Here is a 26,908-nt window from a genome sequence, read left to right on the forward strand (position 1 = left end):
CCAAAAGCCAATGTTTGTGTAATGTGGAGTACATTCATCTCTCAAGGTTAGCAGCAGTTTAAATACAGCAGAAGCTATTGAACCCCTGTGTCGTCTAGCTGAGTAGGAGAACAGATGCTCTTTAAGCTCCTGCAGACAGAGAAAAGGTGATGTATGTGAAATTAGAGGGGCTTGAATCAGTGTCTGTACAAAAGCCTGCTCGTTGCATAAGGTACATGGCCCCTAATATGTTGTTCCTTTTACTCTTGGAAAACAGTTTCAGAAGTTTGTCTGAATTAGTATTGCTGTGCAAACAGAAGCTTGGTATTGAGCGCAAAGCCGCTCAGCTGTGAAAAATGGCTGACAGCAGTTGCTGGCTGTATGGGCTCAGTCAGTGAAGAAGTGCTTAAAAGTTTTTTTTTTTAAGGCTTCTTCTCCCTTGAGCCATCTTTGTGTGGTGTGCATCACTGTGTATTGTGAGACAGGACCAGAGGCTGATGTACCCATAACAGCCTGTTTCTGACATTGCTGGTTCCCATGAGAGCAAGTGTGACTCATCTATGTCTTAAATATCACAAAAACAAGAAAACCAACAGGTCTGGTTTGCCCCGACTTCCAGTAGCCAGGCGTTTTTCTGAGGCCTCTGGCACTGCAGTTCTTTTATGTCTTTACCACTCTCTTTATCTTGGCCTTTTAAAGGGCAAGTCAGTGCTGGCAGCAAGGCTCCTAGCTCCAGCTGGATGCTCGATCCATGTTTGCTCAATCCATGTGAAAAAAGAGCATGCAGAACCAAAGTATTCTGCTTTTATACTACTTCTCACCATAGCCAGTTGAACAGGGAAGTACCTCTAGTCTGAATGCATTGCCTGGTTGGAGAGGCCTGATGGTGGTTGTAATCCGCCCTGAGCCCGCTGATGTGGGGAGGGCGGAGTATAAATCCAGTAAATTAAATTAAATTAATACTACCGCCTGGCTCAGTTTCATGCAGCTGACACCCACCTCTAAGCAAATTTTACGACAGCCTCCCTCTTTTCAGATGTCTGCGTGCAAGCAAAACGTTATGTGATTCCATCTAGCACCACACTCAACAACATCGTTAACATTTAAAACGGAGAGACAATTAATTTCCTTGTTTCTAGAATGAAGAAATTTGGGAGACACGTTAAGAAACCTTTCCTTTGCATTTCAAGCAGCTTTTGCGAATTCCTTCTTTTAAATCTGAAATGTATTTTGCCCTTTTGAAGCTGATTGTTTCTGAAAGAGAATTCCTATACTTGATCAGGCCCTGTGTTCATATCTAGCCTCCTAGACTAGATGGAAAAAAAGAAAAGCCCTGCGACAGGTAAGAATTCGAGCTATCCCTTCTAGCAATGTATTGGCAGTAGCTGAGGTGCCGTAGTCAGATGAAATCACTGAAAGAAACCATACAAGTACTGCACTTTCGTAATATTTGGCCTGTGTGTAAATTTATCACTTGTGCTTATGGCGAACGGTTCTGCAGTTTTGCATTTTTTAGGTGTTAAAAACACCTCCTCTTCTTCCTGAAGCCGTATCTAGCTAGTCTGCCAAGTCTGACTTTCCATTATCTAGCTGTCATATTACTGGGCACCCCTGTGAGCTCCAGGCTGCGGTATGCACTTGAAGTTGGTTGCTGCACTGCGGGACTCCGACTCTAGACTTATTTCATGGACGTCTCAACATTCCATCAAATGTAGCACACCAGAAAAGAATCCAAAGGGGGAATGGATTTTATGGCTCCTTTGAAGCATTCAAAATAGCTGAAGTTTAGTGCTTTTGCAGGACTCTGTTCCCTTGTTGACTGTAGAAAAAATACCTATGATCTTAGCACCAATGGAAAATGTCATCTTTTTGCAGCGAGTTATATTTTTATTGATGTTCTAATGTCCAGGAAATTGCTTGGGGATGGTAAAAGATTAAAGGCTTCCTTGAGGATACTAGTGTTGCAAAAGGACCTTTGCCCTTTGCCTAGGAGGGTAACTGGGTAAGGTTTTTGCATTTTGCCTCTTGCTTTAGCTTCCTACGCTATGTTGGTTTGAAGAATTGCCATCTGCTCTGTTTCAGCGCCAGGTCTGATTGATTGATTGATTGATTGATCGATCGATCGATCGATCGATCGATCGATTCTGTGAAGTCATTCCAGTGGCAATGCAGTTGCTGGCACAGTTGGAATTACTAACATCCTCTTCTCCTGAACTAATAATATTCATGGACATTGAAAAGTTAAGTGTTTAATATATGTAAGCTTGTTTTATTCAGTTTGGTTGGGAAATGAGGATCCTGATTATCTTTCCCAGGGGCAGGGAGGTGAAATGCCAAATAGAAAGTTTCCTCATTGCTAAGATCATGGATTTTTGAACGCTTAAGATCATTATAGTCCAGCAAATGCTGTAACAGAAGCCCAGCTCTGCCCTGCAAATTAATACAGCTGCAAAAAAAATGCTTTCTACAAACTCAGTCTATCCTAGAAGATGGTCCTCTACCTTGACATGGCCGATCTGGCCACCTGGATCCAGGCCGTGGTAACATTGAAACTTGACTACTGTAATGTACTGTACAAAGATGTCTCCATTAAGTTAACTCAGAGACACCAGTTGGTACAGAATGCTGCAGCTCAGTTCAGGTGCTAGCAGGAGCATGGATATTACTCCCATTCTGCAGTCGCTCCATTGACTACCTGTCAGTTCCCAGGCTCAATTCAAGGTTTTGGCTATCACATACAAAGTTCTTCATGGCCTTGGTCCATCATATTTCCAGGACTGCCCCTCTCTCTCTGTTCCACCATGGCAACTTCACGCATCTGAACAGGGCTTTCTGCAAGCGCCACCCTGCACATGGGCAAAATGAGCAGCTGTATGTGTAGAATGTACACGTGCATTCTCTGGTGACCGCCGCCTTATGGAACAGCCCACCTGAAGAGGTCAGGAAAGCTCCCACTCTCCTGTTTGTCCACAAACGATGCAAAAATGACTTATACAAGTGGGCTTTTTACTCAGATTGAAGTACTGTAGTGTAAGGAACTGGTCTCAAAGAAAATAGGGACTATAGACTTTACTAGTATGCTGTAAGCATGATCTTACTGGGTGGTTTCTGTGTTGTTTAATGTGTCAGTCTTAGAATTACTTATGCCCTGTTTCAACATTTCTACAACTCTCTATTGGATTTCTGCTGCTTTTAAACCTTTCCAAGTTTGTCTTATTGCATAGTTTATTGAAATGTCTTTGAAATTGACTATACTGACTCAGAATGTGTAATCTGCTGTGAGTCTTAAGTGAGAAAGGCCGGCTATAAAAGACATAAATAAGTATTTTGTTTATTTAAAAGATTTCTCGACCACCTTCCCTCAGCAACACGGGCACTCATAACTGTCACTGAGAGATGTGTATTCGGTTTTTTCATAAAGCCTTCTCTGAAACTTCTCAGGGGCTTTTTCAGTGTCCACTTTTCCTTTTGGTTCTGAAACCAATCAAATCAATTTATTTATTTCAATACAGAATAAGCTCCGGAGAGGAATAGAATAGAATAGAACAAAAGATAATAAAAATGAGAATAGGGTGGGCACATGTATTGTGACAAGCACAGAACTGTGGGCATAGGTTGTGGGGGGGCGGGGAGATGATACGCTCCTCCGACAAGGAAGTAAGTTATTGGGGCTCAGTCAGCCGCTTTGTTAGCTATCTCCTGGGAAGAGTCTGCAAGGAAGAGGGAGACACAGTGTTGTTCCGATCTTCCTGGTAAAGTTGACAAGACGGGGGCTATATCGTGAGATTGGATGTTATTGTAGAACGGGTAGTAGAGTAGAACGTGTTCGATAGACTCTACTTTCCCTGTATGGAATGGGCAGAGCGGTTGAGGAAGTGGAACACAATGGTATCTGCCTTCCAGGGCAGCTGAAGGTAAAGCGTTGAAATGTGCAATAAGGTGTGGGGAGAAAGGCCATGCTCCTGGAGTTTCCCCTCAATTACTCTTTGCCATGTTGAGTGGTGACTATCGACACGATTGGTTCTGAAACATTTTCTACTTTCTGGCTTCAGCTAACTTCTTTCAGACTCCAGAGGGTTATTTCTCTTTGCCATCTTCTCCACCTCTCCTTCTCTTTCCTGACCAAGTTGTAAAATCTTTACTGTTCTAGTTTTCCTGTATTTTTAAATAAGGAAACTTGAAAATGGCTTTATACTTATTGCTGGTTAGACAGATAGAACATGGCCGTTTGGTCTCTTTGTGTGTGTGTGTGTGTGCGAGAGAGAATTATTTAAGTACAATAAGACAAATGTAAGTTGATAGTAAGGCAAACAAAATGAAGTTTTCAGGAATCGGCATACTGCTAAAAACACTAAGGCAATTTCTTTAAATATATTGGGAGTGTGAAAGCTGCTAGGAAGTAGCTTCAGCAATTAAATAACAAAAGAGAGAGAGGACTGCTGAAGGAAGGCACGGCGTTTGCAGAGATGCTGAACAAATTTTGTGTTAGTCTTCGCGATGGAAGACGCGAGGTGGTTATCCGTCCATGCGAGGACCATGTTTTCTGGAGGGTGTCTGAAGAATGGAGTCAGAGAGGTGCCAAAATGAAATTCTGGGTCTAGTTGACAGAATCAACAGGTGACCGGATGCAGAAGGTATTTTCCCAAGGGCTCTTAAATGTAGCATTTGTAAAAGAATAATATGTAACGTTACTAAGAAAGTACCAAGAGCAGTATCATAGACTCACAGGGTTGGAAGGGACCTCTAGGGTCATCTAGTCCAACCCCCTGCCCGATGCAGGACATTCACAAATACCTCCCCCCCCCCCCGCCACGGTGACCCTTACTCCATGCCCAGAAGATGGCAGTAGCATGTGACTTCCCATCCAAAGTTAAGGATCGCTGAGCCTTTTTCAGAGGCTGAGGGCAAATGGCTGCTTTCGCCATCATCATAACCCTGCTTGTGAGTTTATGGAGAGATTTTGGTTTTCCGTAGATGGTCCACTGGGCTGCTTCATAATGCAGGGTTTCTTTCCATCTAGAGCTGGTGTGGTGTAGTAGTTCACCTAGGATCAGCCGGACCCGAGAGACATTAATTCAGATTAAAGTCAGATTCTGACATTAAACTCATGGGATCGCCATAGGCCATCTGTTTCTGTCACAGCTACCCTCTGATGAAGGTTAGGCTGAAAATAAGCAGGCAAGGGGGAATGATGCATGGTACTTTGAGGTTTCTGCAGGAAGCGTGGGATGAAAAGTGTTAAATAACTCAAAGAGCTGTTGCCATCCATTTACTCTCTAACTCTTACATTGCAAAGAGATTTCCCCCCATTAGAGCTATTTCTACAGTTTGCTAAAGGTTTCACACGCCTATTCATCTTGACTATACAGAGACTTTTTGTTTTGTTGGGTGAATATTCTGCAGCAGCAGCAGTCTAGTGTTGTCGTATACCGCCCCCCCCTTTTTTTCAAATATGCCAGCAGCCGCATAGTAGCAATTGTTATATATTGAAAATAATGACTAGTTCTGCATACATAGTTTGGCTCCCGGTAAATAATCAGAAGGGGACGTGTGATCAAAAGAATCCGTGCATTTGCAGACTCCTGAAAACAGACGTTTTAAACAGCACATTTCTAGCTTTGCTTGCCTTTGTTTAGTGCACCCCACAGTCTTCTACCTAAATGGAGGCAACAGATTCAAGTACTTGCGTTAGTGTCAAACTAAGGTTGGGAGAAGGCCTCTCTACTTACCTGCTCTATTTCCTTCATTATTAGACTTGTTTTATTCCCATGACAAAGCTAGGAACCCCTTTTAAGAGGCAGAAGTGTGAACCACGGCTAACCACTGAATGTGATCCCAGAGGTCTTTCTGATACCAGAATGGCAAGACTCTTGTCTTGCAAAACTATTACGATGTTGGTTGGGAAAGACTAATGCATGATCGAAAGACGATCCTTCTCTGTGTAGAAACAACAAGGGGGGGGGGGATGTGATTATATGGAAGGTTCTCCCGTATAGGTGGTATGGTCTCAGAAAGTAAAATTGGCTTCCTTTTAAAACAAGGGTATTTTGGGACATATATTCTAACCTCGCTTCATTTGTGTTGCCTAATCCCTTGATATCCCAGAATGAATTTTTTTGCATGTTCCTAACACACAAGCATTTCATCCTACCAAAATGGTAGTTTTGAGTTTATTAAGCCTGCATTTAATAGAGACGTACTTGTAGAACCCTGTTCCTAGTACGTGTGATCCAGTTTTCCGGGGGGAGGGGACGGGGGGACGAGAGCCATCAATGGCATTGTGAAGTAACCAGGTTGAATTGTTGCTGAAATGACCAAGGGGAGGCTGGGTGCAAGAATGTAATGGTACAAATGCACCATAAATTAAAGACTGCAGTAGCGGAGGGAGGAAGAAGAACAGAACAATAGTCAGGAAAAACTCAGTACAAGGTTTCTGCCCACCTGAATCGCAGACAAGTTTTTTTTAAATCTAATTTGGTGCTGGCTCTTTATAGGAGGGGGGGGGGAGCAGAAAATGAGAAGCAAATTGAGAGGAATCGCAAGATGCTGTGTAGATTACTCTGGCTCCCTGTGCAACTATATGTAGCAGACCGTCAGTACACAGAAAACCTAGCCTGAGGAATAGATGACAGTCTTGCTGGTTTGACATGGCAACCTGTTGCACAGTTTAGTTCACCTCAGCTTTAAGGAAGTACAATATCTGGCCTCAATATAAATTCAGTGGACTTGAGCAACCAAACAAAAGCGTCTGCAGTCTCATATTCAGACTTTGCTCTGGTGTGAGGGATAATCACGCCCCAGCTTGGAGCCACAAGGGCTTCTACCTGCAGTTCAGACAGTGTTTTAAAGAACACACTAATTGAATGGCGGGTGCTGATTTAATGCGTTTCAGTGCCAGTCTTTGCAGCTTGAGTAGTTCTGCAGTATTCAGATAGATGTCGATTTTAACTCTTTAGGGAGCTGCCACTAGTCAGCAAACCAGATGGCATTTCCTATTTGTGAGAATCCAAAACGACAATACCGCAGCCACACGTGCAAAGATCGTGATCACTGGCATTGAAGGCCCTTGCATTCTCCCAACTTTAATGTTTGCTAAGGCCTGTAAACATACAATTGCCTAATAAAATAGTTCATCCTAGGTTCCAGCGGAAACCGCAAGATATGAATCTAGTGCCTTAGAAGCCAGGCTATCTCTACTGGCATTCACTGCTCTTACTGAGCAGGAAAAATTCAGAGGTCTTCATACAGTGGTTCCCAACCTTTAGTATGGTGTTTCACAAGTCCAAATTTATTTGGTATGGTGATGTACTTTTTTTTTTTTTAAAGAGCACACAAATCAAATGCAAAAGCTTGGGACCCACTTCTACAGGCTTCATGAACCACCTTTTGGTCTGGACCCACAGGTTGGGAAACCCTGATCCTAGAGGCACAGGATTGCCTAGAGGCATCTTTAAAATGATACGGTTGGGGGGCGTATCATGTTTTGGCCAGGTGTCTGAAAGGACATGCCATGGCTTTTCCGACTAAGGGAAATTTCATTAAGACTATTATGTTGTCTGCTTCCAGTTATTTATCAATAGCTGCTGCTTACTTATGGAGAGCAAGGATTATATACTAGTTATCTTCCATACAAGCCAGAATGATTTTTGACATATTTATAGTTCTTTGGCAGATGGAATAAAACGTTCTAATACCCTTGAATCTTTGAGAAAGGCCGACGCCCTCCTCTGTTTTGGAGCTTGGCTGGTCTTAGCAGGCTTTCACCAAGTTTCACATCAAGGCCATCAATAGTGAATCTGAGAAGGTATCTAGAAGTTGGAGATCTTACCGTCTCCCCTCACAGGCAAAATGTCATCAACATTTGCATGAGAGAAAGACACCTTTCAACACCAGAGAATACTAATTTGCCGGGGGCTTGATTCTTCCACATCTGAAGTTAATTCTTCCTCTATTTAAAAAAAAATGCTAAAAAGAAAACTAGCCCTGATGTGGGAATTCAAGATGCTATCATATTATATGCATTTTGGAATGATCTTGAAACGCTTTCAGAGTCCAGGGTATCTTGAGAGTGTAGTTTGGTGGCAGTGATAAAAGTCCGTTGTGAGTTGTCCGCCCCAGCCCCGTTGCAATTATTGTGGCCTTTTGCTGACAACGCATGAGTGATTGTGGGCAGCAATCCCATCAGAATGTCCTGCCTGTAAAGATCCTGGCCACATTTTTGCAGCCGAAGGAAATGAAGATGGCGTTTGGAGTCCCTGTATAGTTGCAAGTTGCTCTTGGCCTTACCTCTTGTAGAACATCAGAACCATTCTCTACATTGGAGACAGTGAATAAATTGAAATGAATTAACATGACCTGCGTTTTTCTCGTTTTTCTGTGAAAGATGGCAACAGCCATAGATGAGAGTCGAATTTCAGCTCTGAACCTACAGCCCTCAGGATTGTAGTCATGGCTGAATTGCATGGGTATATCTCTTTAGAGTGCTAATTGACATGATTAATCAGGTGTCCGTCTTTGCCTTCTACAATTTGTGATGCAGAGGAGTGTGTGCGTGCACGCCCTTCTCCAAGCAGTAAATCGAACACAGAGATTGACAGCAGTGTCCAAGTACTTGTCCTTGGGATCTGCCTCATAACCACATATGCTTTTGAAAGCTTAGTGAATGTAAACTTTTATGTAAGGTCTCTGATTGGAAATTACAAAAGTATAATTTATATAGGTATGAGTGAATGATTTATATCCTGTTAAGTAGAGATTTAGGTGGAAAATACAGCCCCCACTTGCAGAATCTTTAATGAAAAGTGTCTGTTCTTATGAATTTATTTCTGAAGCAATGTTTGAGCTTGGCATGTTTGACATAAATCAGGTCTAATTGTCACTTTGTGATTAATGAACATATGCTAGCCATTTTTTCCCCATAATTGAACTTGCATTCAATTCATCAGACAAAGTGAAACAAGTTTAGGCTTTGGCGGGTTCTGTGTGTCTCCTAGAAAAGAAAGCAGAATCACTTTGGTTTTTCCCTTTTTGACTGTGCCAGCAGCTAGACAAAGTTAGATCTGACTGGAGACGTGGCAAACTCTCAAAGTGACTGCATCGCTGAGCTGTGTTGATACAAAAGCAACACACTTATATTGGATATTGTCTCCTCCTTGCTACTTACTCCATCCGTGGCCTTGGGCTTCTTGCTTAGCTTTTCTAGACCAGTGATATTCAGTGGCTCAGGAGCCACCTGTGGTGCTTTGACATGCCACTTGAGATTCTTCTCAGAACCATTCAAACACCCACCCCATGTTTCAGGACACTGAGCCACGTGGGCTTGTGGTGGGCAGTTCATTCCCACCTCAAAACTGCCACCATCAGAGGGACTGGAGGACAGGTAAGCTGCAATCCTCCCTGAGGTACAAATTTCGTGGCAGGGATGGAAGTAAAGTGCTTCCCCTTTCCAACAATCCCCCTACCCTTCTTTGCAGCCTCTGTGCTCTCATCCTAACATCCGAGCACCTGGCAGGGCAGGGCGGCTGCCCACTTCCTCCTCTTGTAGTGGGAAGTCTAAGCAGCCCTTACTTCTATCTCTGCCTTCTTGCTCTCTTCCCATCACTCCCATTACACAAGAGCTGGCTAAGTTTCAGCAGTGCTGGGAAGAGACAACCTTACATGCGAGCACGTAGGGGACTGCAATAATGAAAAAGGTTATGTGTTTACTACTAATAGTTCTGTCTTATATTAATGTATGTGTGTTTGGGGAGGCACATAGGGCATGCACTAGTCATGTGGCCCTTTTTGTCAATGAGAATTGTGAATGCGACACTCCATGAACTTTGGAGTGAGTACCAGTGCTGTAAGCCTTGTAGAAGATTAAGTAACCCGCATATTCTTCATAAGAAGGCCTTGTAAACATCCTCCAGGCGGTATCTGACTGACTTTTGGTTTAGGTTCAAACTAGATGTGGCAGGGGCAGCCATGTTTTATTTTACGGGAAACGAGACATGTACATGAAGGGAACTGCACCTCCCATTCTTTTCTCTTAGCCCAGCTGACTTTGTGTTGGAGCTGAGCTGCATAGAAGAGCCTGAAGCAATAGGGTGTGAAGACAGCATGGCTTTTTAAAACATCCCTCCACCCTTTAAAGCCCCCCTTTCCATTTTAAGACACATTTCACTGTGAACGGGGCATATGAACAAAAAACATAACCACTGTATTTCTAGTTTGATCTGTAAAGGAGCATGTAGCAGTTAAAGTTGCAGGTAGGGACTAGAATACTGGGGAAGGGGGATAAATTCCAGGATGAAAATAGTATGTACATTCAATAGTAACTACAGTCAATTGGAATGTGTAATATAGAATGAATCCCTAAAGATCAGTTCATGCATGTGAACCAGTAGCCTTTTCTCTCTCCCCTTCCTCCCCAAGCAATCGTTCCCTTATATGGGAGGGTGCAAGAATGGGGTGGGGCTGTGGCTCAGTGGCAGAGTAACCCACTTTGCATGCAGAAGTTCACAGGTTCGGTCCCTGGCATCCTTTAACTGAGGGTCACGTAGCAGGTGATGTGAGACCCAAGAGAGCTTCTGCGAGTGAGAGTACACAATGCTGAGCTTCATAAAACAAGCTCAGTCCATCAGTATCGGGCACATTCAAGTGTTTAGGACTGCTGCAGTAGTGGAAATGGTTGCAGAATTATACAATCCTGTTAATGCTGAAAAATTTCCATGCAGTCTTGTACACTGGAGGTGTTAGGTGGAAAGTAAAAAAAAAACTCCAAACTTTATTTGCATGTCTGAAAATACCCCTAAGGGAAGCTGATACTTAATGCCATTTGCTGACTTCTGGGCCAGCCAACGTCAAGCAGGTTACTATGCTAGATGAGTCAACTGTGCGGCTCTGTATGGGGTCAGGTTTACTGCTCCTGTTTTTGAGTTAGGGTTTGTTGTTGGTAAAAAGTATATTTAGTTAAAATAGGAAAAAGTTTTTCATAGAATTTAATAGAATTCTGAAACTGCACAGGTGGGATGACTTCAATTTTGCCTGATCTATTTTTTTTTAAAAAAGAAAATCCCAATGATGTGTATCAAATTTACAAAGCAAGAATGAATACTTGGAACTAGAGATGGGCACGAACCGAATAGGCTGGTTCGTTTGGTTCATTTTTTTGGTTCATCACTGCAGACAGCCTGGCTCCGATCAATCAGTTTCCTAGGCAACGGGATGGACTTCCTGCAGACCGTCTGCTGGCCCGGAAGTGACAATTTGCTGACCTGGATGTGATGTTTTCACAAACCAAACAAACTGGTTTGCAAACTGGGGCAGGTTCGTGAAGGTTCGTGGTTCGTGAAATATGGCAAATCACGAACCGCACAGTTTGTTTTTTTTCCGGTTCGTTACCATCTCTTCTTGGGACTTTTCATTAGTTAAAGCATAACTAATGTGTTTTAAGGAAACCAGAGTGTGCCCTTTTGTTGAAAAGCCAACATGCCTTGCAGGATCAGGTCCAGGTTCACCCTAGTACTTTGTGAGAATAGTAGCATCTGGTGGGCAATAGGCGGTCCACTGACACTTTTCATCCGTAGACAGGTCACAGTCTATCTTTTCCCCACTCTGATCGGCTGTTTCTTAGTGGTTGTGCATTAATGTTCTGTCTAACCAATAGCCTGCTGTTCATTTCAGGATATAGACAAGTTTGGCAATGAGATCACTCAGCTAGCCCGTCCACTCCCTGTCGAGTACTTAATCATTGACGTAAGTATGTGCTGTGCTCGTCTGTTTCTTTCGCAGAGGAAAAATAGAAATGGGGCAAAATTCATCCCAAAGCTAAAAGTGGCACTCTCACCTTAGTCCTCCTCACCGTGCCCCTCTTTCCTCCATTAGCAAGCAGCTCTTGACTTCTTGTTTGCAGTTTTCCTTTGGGGTAGTGGCGGTATGAAACCTGAAGGGAAACATTTAACTTTCTTGTTAGGCGCTGCTTGGAGCATCCCTCAGCAGCTTTTATGAAATGACATCCATTAGATGAGTAGAAACTGTCACCCCCACGGAGAGGCTGGCGATTACATCACCAGGAGCTTGTTAGTAAATGTCTACTGTGCCTTTCAGAGGAGCGATTAAGTAGCCTGCTTCTTATGGTGACCGAGCCAGACGGGGCTTGAATATCTTTGGCATCTCCACTGCCATCAGCTAGCAGAGTCTACAGCTTGGGTGAAATAGCTCATCAGCAGTACATTGGCAGGCTCCCTTCCACCGGGAAACGGGCTCATTTCCAGCATGAAAGATGGAGTATGGTCCCTCTCCGAATTTTGACAATTTTACCTCTGTTAATAAAAACTTAGTAAATATAAACATGTCTGTTAAAAAGCTAGTGAAGGAGCAAAGCAATGTTCCAGGATGTAAGAAAATAACAGAGGTGCTTTGCTCACAGAAGAACAGGTAGCGAGAGTAGTTACACTCGTCTAAAATAATTGAATTCAAAGTGATCCAGTGCAGCAGCCTGTAATGCGGGCTACAGACTTCCTCTGGTTCTGCCTCCTTATCCATGTATTCACTTAAATTGCAAGCATTGTTGCTCTGGGCTGAAAGCATTTAATGTCTGATTCATGCCGTGAGATATTTTGCCTTTCGCAATGATGGTGGCCATTGTGTGGAGCCTGCAGACGTTCTATTTCAGTTGACAGCCCTGAAACATATTTATTACTCAAGTAGCATAGGCATCTGTTTTTGGACTACCTGGGGTATAATTAAGATGAAAACAGATTGACAGAGCGTGTAGTTAGGAGGAGTTGAAAAAGAGATTAAAAATTGAATTTCTGCGGCCTCTCTTTACAATGTTTCACCTTTTTTATTATTCTATTATTACTTGAGCTATTTCTGCACCTTTGGTGTCCATTACAAATTGTGCCAATCCCTGGTTGAAAAGCCCTTTGTTAGCAAGGCTTCCAGCTTGATAGAATCGCATCTGGTATATGACAGCGTTTCTCTGCAAAATGCAACAGCCTATAATATTAGTCTGCCTTGAACGACTTGTGTGGGATCAGCAAGTGTGGCGTTCTCCCCATTGAGAAGGGGCAGGAGTACAAAATGTGTAGCTGTCTCGTGTCAGCAGAGCACTCTAACTGCCCAGGAGAAAGCTGGCTGGGTGCCTGAATTTCAATCTGTAGTCATGTTTTTTTCAGAACCTGCAGGATCATTTGGGGGGGTGGAAGGGCCTTGGAGTTTGAACTCCTCCAGTAATCATGGCAGTATTTGTCTAAGGGAGGCCTGTTCTTGACTGTCCTGTGGAAGCCTATACGGTCCTGAATAATCCTTGCTGTGTGAAATAGAATTCCCTGTTACAATCCATTTTTTAACCAATGCATGCTGAAGCATCGCTTTGGGAAAAGAGATTGGGGATCAGATGTGTGTAAATAATAATAATAACATTCAATCTGTATACTACCCTTCAGGACAACTTAACACTCAGAGCGGTTTACAAAGTATGTCATTATTATCCCCACAGCAATCACCCTGTGAGGTGGGTGGGGCTGAGAGAGCTCTGGAAGAGCTGTGACTGACCCCAGGTCACCCAGCTGGCTTCAAGCGCAGGAGTGGGGAATCAAACTCAGTTCTCCAGATTAGAGACCCGCCGCTCTTAACCCCTACACTTTAAGAAGCATCACTTTTTGGTCTCCTCCTGACCTTCCCAGCTGGGTCTCTAGGTCTCAGCGATTGAAGGCACCTGACTGAAGTCTGTGTCTTCGATATACCTGGCATTGGTTTCTTAACACTTTATGGATTGTGCTTTGAATAGTCATCTGGCAATTCTTTCTTTCTTCTTTTTTTAAAGATCACCACCACATTCCCCAAGGATCCAGTTTATACATTTTCTATTTCTCAAAATCCATTCCCGATTGGGAATCGTGATGCGCTGGGAGAAACACAGGTAAGAGATTGGAGGGAGGGAGCTAACGATAGAACTGACTTTTCCTTCAGATATATAGGAAATTGTACCCCAAAAAAGAGACAGTCAAAAAGCTAAGAGTCTCTCTTAACCTTTGACCCTCCCCCCCCCCCCTTTTGAGTTTTTTTGTTGCTGAATTTGTTGGCTGGGAGTGGTTCAGTAGAAAGAATCTGTGCATAATCATCTAAGTAGAACTGGTGTAGATGCTCTTATTTGAATTTAAATGGAAAATATTTAGATTTCTGCCTGTGTGTATCCCACTAATATCCCTTCCCAATGCCTACGCGTGTTCGTGCACGTGTCTTCAGTTTACACTTGCGTTACCACTGGTATATCGAATTAAAATATGACTGAAGATGATATGGACGGTTGCGAAGGTGGAGAGCGTGCAGTGTGAACGCCAGGTCTAGTTTCCTTCTCTGTTCCCTGCTCTTGGATTTGAGCTTCTGCTTTGTGTGCCTGAGGGGAGGTTGGATGAGCTTCTTGGTTTAGCAGCCATTTATCCCAGCTCTGCTTTTCACTCTAGTTACCCCGGCAACTCATGCAAGCCAGAAAAAAAAACACCTAGAGATACAGTTTGTGCTTGGGGTGTCCTTAAACTGCAGGTCAGAAACTAAGCAAGTGATAAGTGGTAGTTCTGTCCATAATTGTACTTATCGCCTCTCCTAAAGCATCTGTTGCTGGAATGCTGAGCTAAGTACCCACAAAAGCAAGCCTGGTGCAGACTTTCTCAGGTGTTTTGTACTTCCCTTTTGCCGATCACTATCAAACCTAAAGAGTATGGCCTGTTTACAAAAAGAAAACACAACTCTGCCCTGGCTACGCTGAGGCTGTAGTAGAAGTATGGGGAAAGTGAGTGTGCTTTCCCCTCCCAACTCTGTAAGCTTGTCCTGAATTGATATTGCTGGCTAGCATAAGTCCGACAATGCTGATCATTTATTTTCTGCTTACACTAAAAAAAGAAACCCAAATAGCCCTCCATAGCCAAAGCTTGTAGAGCTTGGAAGTTAAGCAAGGTCCACCATGGTTAGTAGTTGGAGGCCACAAAGGGTGACTGAGGTTGCTGTGAGGAAGACACCTCTGCTCGTCTTTTGCCTGGGGTGCTCCATGGACGGAGTCGCCATGGATCAGTTATGACTCGGCGGCACAGTCTTCTGCACTAACAATTCTTCACCTCTCCCAGGCTCGCAGCAACGTGCCCGGCAGGTCCAGATGGGGGCAGAATCTCACCCAGCAGCCATGTTGGTGTGTCGGTCCGGTTCACACGTGGGGAGGTCGAGATCCTCCTCCTTACCCACAATGCTCCTCCAGCCAGGCGGCAAGGGGACGCCAGGGGGCGCTGTGCGACTCTTCCCCATCTCCAAAATCATTGCCTCACTAACAATTCTGATGTTTTTTCATATCCCTTCAGTTACACTCTGTTCCCCCCCACCCCACCCTGAAAAGCAGAGCTCACTGTAACCGAATACTTGGCATTGCTGTTTGCAGTGAAAATGTGGCCATGTAACATATGCAATAAAGGAAAGAGTGATGAATAGTTTTCTGAGATAACTTCATTGATTGTAGTGACCTGAGGTCACTACAATCTAGTCATACTGTTGAGGACAAAGGTCAACGGTTGCTGGGGCTTGGCAAATGTGAGTGTCGTGGCCTTTCTAGAAACCATAAGAATACGGAGCAGTAACAATGTTCAGCTAATGAATGGTTTTAGATTATCCTCTTTTCAATATTTTCAGATCAAGCACTTTTAATCTAAATTGATTTCAGAAATAGGAAGGGTGCAGTAGTAAAACACACTTATGTTATTGTGCAAGGTACTATGAAAGATAGCATGGTCCATTTCTATGCTCAGTTTTTAGAGAGAGAAAAACTATGTCTGAATTTCATTAAAAACTTGAACAATTGTAAATGCAGAAATATTGTTAAATGTGTGAAACTGAATTTGAGTAGATGTTCCATTGAGCTTGAATCCATCTGATCTGAAGGAGAATGTTTTCAAGATTGTGTCCTGTTGGTACTTGGCAACAGATAGCTTGGCAAGTATTTATCCTGTGGTTTTAGATGTATGTTGGAGATGGAATTTTCAACAGGCAGATGTATATTTTCTGGTCATGCCGTTGGATACAGGTCACTCTGGAGTTAGGTTTTGGAATTAAGAGGATACAATATTCCTTAAGATCCTAAGACTTATTTTTCTGTGCTATTTTAAAGATAATGTTGATCCTATAGACAAAGAAATGGACTGTGCATAGTTGCTCTCTGGAAATCGAAAGACATCTTGTTGATCTCTGGCTGACTTGTATCTGGATGACAGCCAGATAATCAAAACTATCCTGTTTCATAGAAGTGATTGTATGGGTTATGATAAATTTCTAGAAAAATTTTCACTACTATAGTTCTTGGAATGACGAATTTTGTGATGGAATTTGCTTTGATATGTTTAAAATGTCTCCTCTTTACAACCTTTACAGGATTTTCACAGTCTGGCTACATATTTGACCCAGAACACGTCCTCTGTGTTCCTTGATGTCATCTCTGATTTCCACCTGCTCCTCTTCCTGGTCACCAATGAAGTCATGCCTTTAAGGGTAAGTAATAAGAAGGAAGCTATTCTGGAGCAGAGACGAGGGCTTGCAAGGTGCCAGAGTTCCCTGGCTTGGAAACAGCGCCTCCTGCCTGCTTGGGGGAAGGCTGTACATGTTCCAGCCTGCGCCCACTTTCAGTTAGTTTCGTCCAAAGCCTTGTCTCCGTCATCAGAGGCAGCCCTGTCTTTGATGTTCATCTTCAGGTTTGATAGTAAAGATGCTGAATGGTGTCGAGAGTTGGCAAGCTCAGCTTTTGCTTAGTTTGGAACAGTGAATGAAGTAATATTTGCATCAGTTTATTCCCAAACTGGCTGGAGCCAACTTGGATGCTGCATCAACAACTGGAAAGGTTTTAAAATTCTCTGAATCACAAATTCCTGTTGTAAATGACTGCAAGATCAGTCACCCAGTCTTGCTAGGGCCAAAGACTTCCTGTGTTTGCATCTTCCCTCTCACTTTCACCCACCCCTTTTTATTGGCTTGGCTGTACACGAGACTCTGATTATAACATCTGTATTTTTCCCATTTTTTAAAAAAAAGGGCAAGGGGGAAAAAGAACCTCAGGCCATGTGTTTTCCAGACGCTTTCAAAAACTGCACGTGTCAAGCATGTGCTGAACAGCTGGGTGGCCAGTGAGCAGCTGGAGGTTAGGGCCAATCAGATTTGCTGTATGCAGCTCTGTTGCTTGTTTTGTCCATTCATCTTCCCCCCAAGTTTAAGTTTGTTGCAAAAAAAGGAGGGTAGAGTAGAAGGAACAGTTATGGAGTGAAAGGTCAGGCAGTTCCCATGATTGTGCTTTTGGGGTTTTTTTTTTAAAGGTCAGTTTGCAGTTTTTTAAATCAGAAGTGTAAGAGATGATTGGACACATACATACATGTGCCCCAAGCTTTATGCAAGTTTCCATCCAGTATAATGCAAAATTAGCCTCTAGCACCCTCTGCTGTTTGGAGTACAAGTTTCTGCCTTCAGCAGAACCGTTTCAGTGATAGCCGCTACTAGCCATGCCATTTGCCACTTATCTCTGGGAAGTGTTACCTCCCAGTGAGCTTAGATAAGTCAATGGGCTGGGAGGGTACAGTTGCAGCCTCCTATCAGCTGCCAGCTAGCCACTTAATCCCACAGCTGTTGTGAGTGCTTGTTCTGGCTATTTGAAGGCGTTCAGGCTGCCCGTTCCCTGCACAGAAATACATGTTGATCGTAGGCATGGGATTTTGGCCATTAGACTCTTAAGGCAGCTGGGACAAGAGAGTGTCTTACTTGCAGCCATCACAGCACTAGAGAGTATTTCACTGTTGGAAAATAGCTATGTCCGGTGGCTGGATGCATGTTGTCATGTTTTGTAGGGTTACTGGCCATTGAAGCCAGAAGGGAGACAGAATGCAATTCATTCATTCATTCATTCATTCATTTATAGTCCGCCTTTCTCACTGAGACTCAAGGCGGTTTACATAGTGTGAGATCAGTACAATCAGTAGCAAGGACAAGGGCAGGCATTTCCATACAGGGTCAAGGACATTTCCATAAACAATGTCACAGGGTAGATGAATACAAGTTTATAGAGACGTAGCAAGGATCCAATACAGGGTTGAAGGATTGCTGAAACAGAACATACATAGACAACATGAAGCACAAGCAGTATATATGAGTATGTATTCAAAGCAACAGATAACATGTAAAGCAACATAATGGTGGAACCCATGGTTCCCAACCCATTGGCGAAACATCTGAGACCCCCTCCCTACAATACCGCCCTCCTATTAGTGAAACATCTGAGACCCCCTCCCTACAATACCGCCCTCCTATTAGTGAAACATCTGAGACCTCCTCCCTACAATACCGCCCTCCTATTAGTGAAACATCTGAGACCTCCTCCCTACAATACCGCCCTCCTATTAGTGAAACATCCAAGACCCCTCCCTACAATACCGCCCTCCTATTAGTGAAACATCCAAGACCCCTCCCTACAATACCGCCCTCCTATTAGTGAAACATCCGAGGACCCCTCCCTACAATACCGCCCTCCTATTAGTGAAACATCCGAGGACCCCTCCCTACAATACCACCCTCCTATTAGTGAAACATCCGAGGACCCCTCCCTACAATACCACCCTCCTATTAGTGAAACATCTGAGACCTCCTCCCTACAATACCGCCCTCCTATTAGTGAAACATCTGAGACCTCCTCCCTACAATACCGCCCTCCTATTAGTGAAACATCTGAGACCTCCTCCCTACAATACCGCCCTCCTATTAGTGAAACATCTGAGACCTCCTCCCTACAATACCGCCCTCCTATTAGTGAAACATCCAAGACCCCTCCCTACAATACCGCCCTCCTATTAGTGAAACATCTGAGACCTCCTCCCTACAATACCGCCCTCCTATTAGTGAAACATCTGAGACCTCCTCCCTACAATACCGCCCTCCTATTAGTGAAACATCCAAGACCCCTCCCTACAATACCGCCCTCCTATTAGTGAAACATCCAAGACCCCTCCCTACAATACCGCCCTCCTATTAGTGAAACATCCGAGGACCCCTCCCTACAATACCACCCTCCTATTAGTGAAACATCCGAGGACCCCTCCCTACAATACCACCCTCCTATTAGTGAAACATCTGAGACCTCCTCCCTACAATACCACCCTCCTATTAGTGAAACATCTGAGACCTCCTCCCTACAATACCGCCCTCCTATTAGTGAAACATCTGAGACCTCCTCCCTACAATACCGCCCTCCTATTAGTGAAACATCTGAGACCTCCTCCCTACAATACCGCCCTCCTATTAGTGAAACATCCAAGACCCCTCCCTACAATACCGCCCTCCTATTAGTGAAACATCTGAGACCTCCTCCCTACAATACCGCCCTCCTATTAGTGAAACATCTGAGACCTCCTCCCTACAATACCGCCCTCCTATTAGTGAAACATCCAAGACCCCTCCCTACAATACCGCCCTCCTATTAGTGAAACATCCGAGGACCCCTCCCTACAATACCACCCTCCTATTAGTGAAACATCCGAGGACCCCTCCCTACAATACCGCCCTCCTATTAGTGAAACATCCGAGGACCCCTCCCTACAATACCGCCCTCCTATTAGTGAAACATCCGAGGACCCCTCCCTACAATACCACCCTCCTATTAGTGAAACATCCGAGGACCCCTCCCTACAATACCGCCCTCCTATTAGTGAAACATCCGAGGACCCCTCCCTACAATACCGCCCTCCTATTAGTGAAACATCCGAGGACCCCTCCCTACAATACCACCCTCCTATTAGTGAAACATCCGAGGACCCCTCCCTACAATACCACCCTCCTATTAGTGAAACATCCGAGGACCCCTCCCTACAATACCGCCCTCCTATTAGTGAAACATCCGAGGACCCCTCCCTACAATACCACCCTCCTATTAGTGAAACATCCGAGGACCCCTCCCTACAATACCACCCTCCTATTAGTGAAACATCCGAGGACCCCTCCCTACAATACCGCCCTCCTATTAGTGAAACATCCGAGGACCCCTCCCTACAATACCACCCTCCTATTAGTGAAACATCCGAGGACCCCTCCCTACAATACCGCCCTCCTATTAGTGAAACATCCGAGGACCCCTCCCTACAATACCGCCCTCCTATTAGTGAAACATCCGAGGACCCCTCCCTACAATACCACCCTCCTATTAGTGAAACATCCGAGGACCCCTCCCTACAATACCGCCCTCCTATTAGTGAAACATCCGAGGACCCCTCCCTACAATACCACCCTCCTATTAGTGAAACATCCGAGGACCCCTCCCTACAATACCACCCTCCTATTAGTGAAACATCCGAGGACCCCTCCCTACAATACCGCCCTCCTATTAGTGAAACATCTGAGACCTCCTCCCTACAATACCGCCCTCCTATTAGTGAAACATCTGAGACCTCCTCCCTACAATACCGCCCTCCTATTAGTGAAACATCTGAGACCTCCTCCCTACAATACCGCCCTCCTATTAGTGAAACATCCAAGACCCCTCCCTACAATACCGCCCTCCTATTAGTGAAACATCTGAGACCTCCTCCCTACAATACCGCCCTCCTATTAGTGAAACATCTGAGACCTCCTCCCTACAATACCGCCCTCCTATTAGTGAAACATCCAAGACCCCTCCCTACAATACCGCCCTCCTATTAGTGAAACATCCAAGACCCCTCCCTACAATACCGCCCTCCTATTAGTGAAACATCCGAGGACCCCTCCCTACAATACCACCCTCCTATTAGTGAAACATCCGAGGACCCCTCCCTACAATACCACCCTCCTATTAGTGAAACATCTGAGACCTCCTCCCTACAATACCACCCTCCTATTAGTGAAACATCTGAGACCTCCTCCCTACAATACCGCCCTCCTATTAGTGAAACATCTGAGACCTCCTCCCTACAATACCGCCCTCCTATTAGTGAAACATCTGAGACCTCCTCCCTACAATACCGCCCTCCTATTAGTGAAACATCCAAGACCCCTCCCTACAATACCGCCCTCCTATTAGTGAAACATCTGAGACCTCCTCCCTACAATACCGCCCTCCTATTAGTGAAACATCCAAGACCCCTCCCTACAATACCGCCCTCCTATTAGTGAAACATCCGAGGACCCCTCCCTACAATACCGCCCTCCTATTAGTGAAACATCTGAGACCTCCTCCCTACAATACCGCCCTCCTATTAGTGAAACATCCGAGGACCCCTCCCTACAATACCGCCCTCCTATTAGTGAAACATCCGAGGACCCCTCCCTACAATACCACCCTCCTATTAGTGAAACATCCGAGGACCCCTCCCTACAATACCGCCCTCCTATTAGTGAAACATCCGAGGACCCCTCCCTACAATACCGCCCTCCTATTAGTGAAACATCCGAGGACCCCTCCCTACAATACCACCCTCCTATTAGTGAAACATCCGAGGACCCCTCCCTACAATACCACCCTCCTATTAGTGAAACATCCGAGGACCCCTCCCTACAATACCGCCCTCCTATTAGTGAAACATCCGAGGACCCCTCCCTACAATACCACCCTCCTATTAGTGAAACATCCGAGGACCCCTCCCTACAATACCACCCTCCTATTAGTGAAACATCCGAGGACCCCTCCCTACAATACCGCCCTCCTATTAGTGAAACATCCGAGGACCCCTCCCTACAATACCGCCCTCCTATTAGTGAAACATCCGAGGACCCCTCCCTACAATACCGCCCTCCTATTAGTGAAACATCCGAGGACCCCTCCCTACAATACCGCCCTCCTATTAGTGAAACATCCGAGGACCCCTCCCTACAATACCGCCCTCCTATTAGTGAAACATCCGAGGACCCCTCCCTACAATACCGCCCTCCTATTAGTGAAACATCCGAGGACCCCTCCCTACAATACCACCCTCCTATTAGTGAAACATCCGAGGACCCCTCCCTACAATACCACCCTCCTATTAGTGAAACATCCGAGGACCCCTCCCTACAATACCACCCTCCTATTAGTGAAACATCCGAGGACCCCTCCCTACAATACCGCCCTCCTATTAGTGAAACATCCGAGGACCCCTCCCTACAATACCACCCTCCTATCGGAGTAAAACAGCCTTTATGAATAATTCAGTTTTGCATTGTTTGCGGAAAGCTAAGAGCGTGGGAGCATATGACATGACACCGTGTTGTAATTTGAGATTGTGGGGCCATTTTTGGTGGGTTTTTAAAAAAAACTTGGGATAGTGTTTGTTGCAGGGCAGAGCCAGGTGAAAAGGCTGGGCATTTATTATTACCAACTTAGTATTAAGTAGGAGCAGTTTTGGAAAAAAGATACTGTTCTAGAATATGGCCCCGCTGTCTCTCACACCATAATGAATCCCATCTTCTGTCTTTCAGGATAGCATCAGCTTGTTGCTCGAAGCCGTGAGGACCCGGAATGAAGAGCTTGCACAGACCTGGAAAAAATCTGAGCAGTGGGCCACCATTGAGCAGCTTTGCAGTATGTCTTGTGTGTTTCCCCACTCCCTTCTTTGATACTGGGATTTTACCGTCACGCTGCAGAAAAGATGGCGAGCTTTAACTCGTCTACATGAGATTAGCCTGGTGTTATAATCTGGCTTCTAACCTCCCTCACATACTTGGGATTACATACATACTTTCCCAAAACAAAAAAGAGCTGTGGCACCTTGAAGTCTGACACATTTATTGTGGTCTGTGCTCTTGTGGGCTTGCAGGCAAGCAAGGGTGGGGGGGGGGACCTGACCCTCCTGAAGTGGGCTCTAGGCCATGAAAGCTTATGATGCAATATATCTGTTAAGCTTTAAGGTGACACGGGACTCCTTTTTGTTCAGGCTGTAACAGACCAACGTGGTTTTCTAAGTGGACACGGTCCTGGAAACGGCAGTCTGTGAAATAAAAATAAAACATTTCTGAAGCACTCTAGTAGCGTGTTGAACTAATTGAGGGGCATCGAAGTGGGCTGATCTAGTGCAGAAAATAAAGTGAAGGTACTGCACAAATGAGGGCCGTGAGTAAATTTGTGGGGTTGCCCACAGCGGCATAGAGACTCTGCAAAGGAAGGGGATTGTTGTGGGTAGGGAGAAAAGGCCCCGCAGTAACTGCGGAAACATTCTCTAGTGATTCTCAGTCAGAATCCCCTACTTGTCAAAGCTGCGACTTCCTTTTTAATCTCTCATCTTTGTTGTGTGTTGTTTTTGCAGGCACAGTTGGCGTCCAGCTGCCAGGACTCCAAGAATACGGTGCCATGGGCGGCACAACCCACGCCGCAACCTCTTCCATGTGGGCCTGTCAGCATTGCACCTTCATGAACCAGCCAGGCACGGATCACTGCGAGATGTGCAGCCTCCCACGTAGCTAAGCCTCATCTGGCTTGGCGTTCAGGGCAGCCATTACAGGCCAACTGGCAGAAATACAGAGGCAAACCCTTAGCCAGGCAGGATTGTACTTCCTCCTGAGATGTTGCACCGTGAGGGGCAGGGCAGAGCGGGCGAGGGTGGGGGGAACCTGACCCTTATCATGGGTACCCGGTGCCATTCAGAGGGTTGTAGCTTGCAGTTGGAACTGGATGTCTCCGTGGGGGAACTAAATATGACCCCTCTGCCTGTGCTGCTGCCTTGTCTTTTCTTTGCTCTCAGTATTGTAGAATGCCAGAGGTCACGTTCCCCCTTGAGCTGCATTCGCACGGATGGCTCATCAGCTCTGCAGGCGCATGGCAGTGAGGGGCCACGCCCACCCTGTTGGCTTGCATGCCACGAGCTTTCCCCAGCCTTAAGCCAGTGAGCAAGGCCAGGCAGCCGTGTGAAGAGGGATGGCTTGGTCTCCCGGGGCTAGCTTGCCTAACATCGCTCTCTTGACATGCTTTGCATTCAGCCGCGGAGTCGCTGGGTCACTGGTGCCTGACTCATTTCAGACTGCCCTCTAATTATAGCTTCCAAATTTAGCGGCCTGTGGTGGCAGAACATATTGTAGTTCAGAGCTCCCATCTAAGCCCCTTGGCATCGGAGAATGGAGACAACAGCCTTCTCAGCTTCATAAGGGTCTCTCTACTTGCCTGCTGACCCGGTTCTTGTGCACCTCCTGCCATGATGACAGCGAGTTCAGTTGATCAGTTGGCAGCTGTTCCTCACTTATGGCTCGGCAACAGAGAGCACTCTTCCTTGCCAACTTTGGCAGTAGGGGCCAGCTGGCTCCCTGCTCAGGAAGCAGACAGCATCTTTGCAACACCGTCCTGGCTGTGTCGGAGTTGGGCAGGCTACAGTCCACAAGCAGTTACTTGCCCTCGATGTTCATGCGTCCCTTTGCATTTAAAGCTCTTTCTTGGTATTTGTAGCTGTGAGCAGGAAAACGTGTTAAGTTCCTTCCTCATGCCTGTTATTAACTTGAATAGCATCCTAGCAGGACAAAGTATAAATGGGGCCTCTATTGGCATATTGGAAGGAGTTTTGTTTAATCTTCGTTACATGTCTTTGACGTGGTACAGCTGAGGTTCTCTTGTCTCAAGAACATGAATCTGCCTGCTGTTCCCATAACCATAGAGTTCCCAAGTTCCTCTTCCTTTCCCAGTTGTGCAGGTGGATGTTTTCCCCATCCTGAAATTCCCAGCATCTCTGCCCACAGCGTTATAGATCCGGGCACAGTTTGGTTCTTTCTGCAGCAATATTTCCTGCACAACCGGCCTGTTGTCACTGCAGCACATCAGTCAACTTCATCACAGGGAAAGAAGACGTTCATTTTTATCTGTTGGGTTATGTGGACAGAAGGCATTCTTTTTCACACTTTCCAAATTTTTACCTTTTTAGATTCTCAGCACAGCAAAAAAAAAAATGTGCCTCTACCCCAGCTACCTGTTTCCTTTATGGGCATGTAGGCCTGGCTCCCAGACAGCTGCCGTGACTGACGTGGTCTCTGCCTTCTGTGGCAGAAATATTGGGGGCTTTGACCTTCGAGCGTTTCAATCAAGTGATGGGTCATCTGGCCCTTGTTAGTGCTGACAGGGCATGTGACTCTCTCTCCTTTCCCGGGTTTGCGTTTGACTAGATTTCTTGAGCTCTCTGGGCCATAGCTGCTCTCGCTATTCCTCTTCGTTCTATGGGTTGCAGAGGTATATGTTTGGTTTGGACTGGAGTTAACTGAATAACAGCCCTGCAAATAAAAAAAAAACTATTAAAATCATTTGAAATGGAAACCACCTACTCTTTTGGTTGTTATTTCCTTCTCCTGACCCTTGTGTCGTCCATTTTGAACTTGCGAACAGAGTTTTCGTAGCCTTACAACTAACAGCGCTGCATCTGGTGAGATTCTCTTGATTCACTTGAAACACCAATACAGAACTCTTGAAATGATTGTTGTGTCTATTGGCAGGTACAGAAGGGAGCAAATTGTGTGATACTCCCCCCCCCCCTCCAGCAGCACCATTAGCAGAAGATGAAACTTTGCCTAGAGAAAGAGCTGGTCATCTCAGGCCAAGTTTTGATATCCCATCTCCCCCTTGGAGTTCTGCCAAGTGGGGAAAACCGGCTTTACTCAGGCCATGTCTGTCTGTGTGTGAAGCTGCAATAGATGAACTGATGCTGGAGAGCTCACTGTAATAGTACCCTAACAGGTCTTGGATGAAATAGTGACCAAGGTAAGTTTTAGGTTAACTGCCCACACACAAAGCGGAAACAAAACATTGGCTGATTCCGCACACGTTGGATAATCCACTTCCAATCCTCTTTATAGATCATTTGGAACGGATTTTTTTGTGTGCGGAACAAAACAGGCCACCTCAAACGATTGATAAAGTGCATTGGAAGTGCATTATCCAGCGTGTGCGGAATCAGCCGTTATGAATCAGGTTTTAGCTCTCGAGCTGCACCACTTCTTGTCACAAGTGGAAGACAATTGCATGTTTGAACGATCTGTCATTTAAAACAACTCTGCCTGTACATATAAAACTGGCATAACAGGGAAATGTTCAGTATAGCTTTCTGACACACTGATGGGAGTGTCCCCCCACCCCTGCACACACACGCTCTCATGAAAATTTAAATGTGCAACACTTTGTGGGCAACCGGAAAGGGTACAGCCTAGAAAAGCATCACAGCTTTTGCTGAACTGACACTCGCACAGTTGTGAAAGCTGAGTGACTAAACTGTGTTTCCTAAACAAGATAGCGCTTGCGTGCTTTTGGACCGTTTTAGTTCCAGTGATTTCAATCAAAGCCAAACTATCACTACTTGATTTTTTTTTTAAATGGCAGTTGCCACTGTGGCTTCTGGTTATGGTGTTCTTTAGATATAAAGAGAACCCTATGATGGAAATGGGCAAAGGCAAATGTGATCTGGGTTTATAATCTGTCATTTGGACAGGAAGGCAAAATGAGCAGGTTGTGACTTTGTGTTACGTTTTGAGAGTAGAACGATGACAAGGGCCAGAGTGGATTTACAAAGCTTATATTTAAAAGAGCGAATGCCAGTGAGCCATGTTGGTGGTTATTTTTAAATCAAGTCAATAAAGAATTGCGAGTGCTGGGCTTACACTCGTCAATGCTGAGAAACTTCTGCTGTCCCCAGGTCCCGATTCTGCCTCTTGTAAATCTAGTTTTTGTGTGAATTGTGAGGCAGAAGATTGCTAAAAACTCCATAAAATTGCAATGGTAATTAAGTGGAGTTTGAGATCCAGTTTGACTCCATCCCCACCTCAGTTGTTATGGATCTGGAAACCGTACTAAGATGACTGAAGTGGAAAAGAATTACATAACCAAACATTTTTAGGATTTCTGTAAAATGTCAGTGCCCTTATAACATGGATGACTTCATCCCAAGCCCTTACGAATTTGAGAGTTGTTTTTCTTGCTGTAGCTGTCTCCACTAGCTTTGAGGGAAATCTCTACTTTGAGCTT

General features: G+C 45.0%; 1 protein-coding gene across 2 annotated transcripts in view; it reads left to right on the forward strand.

Annotated features, from left to right (window-relative positions):
• Positions 1 to 25,210, forward strand: part of NPLOC4 (NPL4 homolog, ubiquitin recognition factor) — a 61,103-nt gene extending 35,893 nt beyond the window's left edge. For both annotated transcript variants that reach the window (XM_054978223.1, XM_054978224.1), the window contains 5 exons: positions 11,644 to 11,715; positions 13,790 to 13,885; positions 16,375 to 16,491; positions 22,402 to 22,504; positions 23,226 to 25,210. In XM_054978223.1, coding sequence (XP_054834198.1) covers positions 11,644 to 11,715; positions 13,790 to 13,885; positions 16,375 to 16,491; positions 22,402 to 22,504; positions 23,226 to 23,383 — 546 coding nt within the window. In that variant the 3' untranslated portion in view covers positions 23,384 to 25,210. The remainder of the gene's footprint in view (positions 1 to 11,643; positions 11,716 to 13,789; positions 13,886 to 16,374; positions 16,492 to 22,401; positions 22,505 to 23,225) is intronic.
• The last annotated feature ends 1,698 nt before the right edge of the window (positions 25,211 to 26,908 follow it).

The sequence above is a fragment of the Eublepharis macularius genome, chromosome 4 (genome assembly GCF_028583425.1).
Source record: "Eublepharis macularius isolate TG4126 chromosome 4, MPM_Emac_v1.0, whole genome shotgun sequence".
Lineage (NCBI taxonomy): Eukaryota > Metazoa > Chordata > Lepidosauria > Squamata > Eublepharidae > Eublepharis > Eublepharis macularius.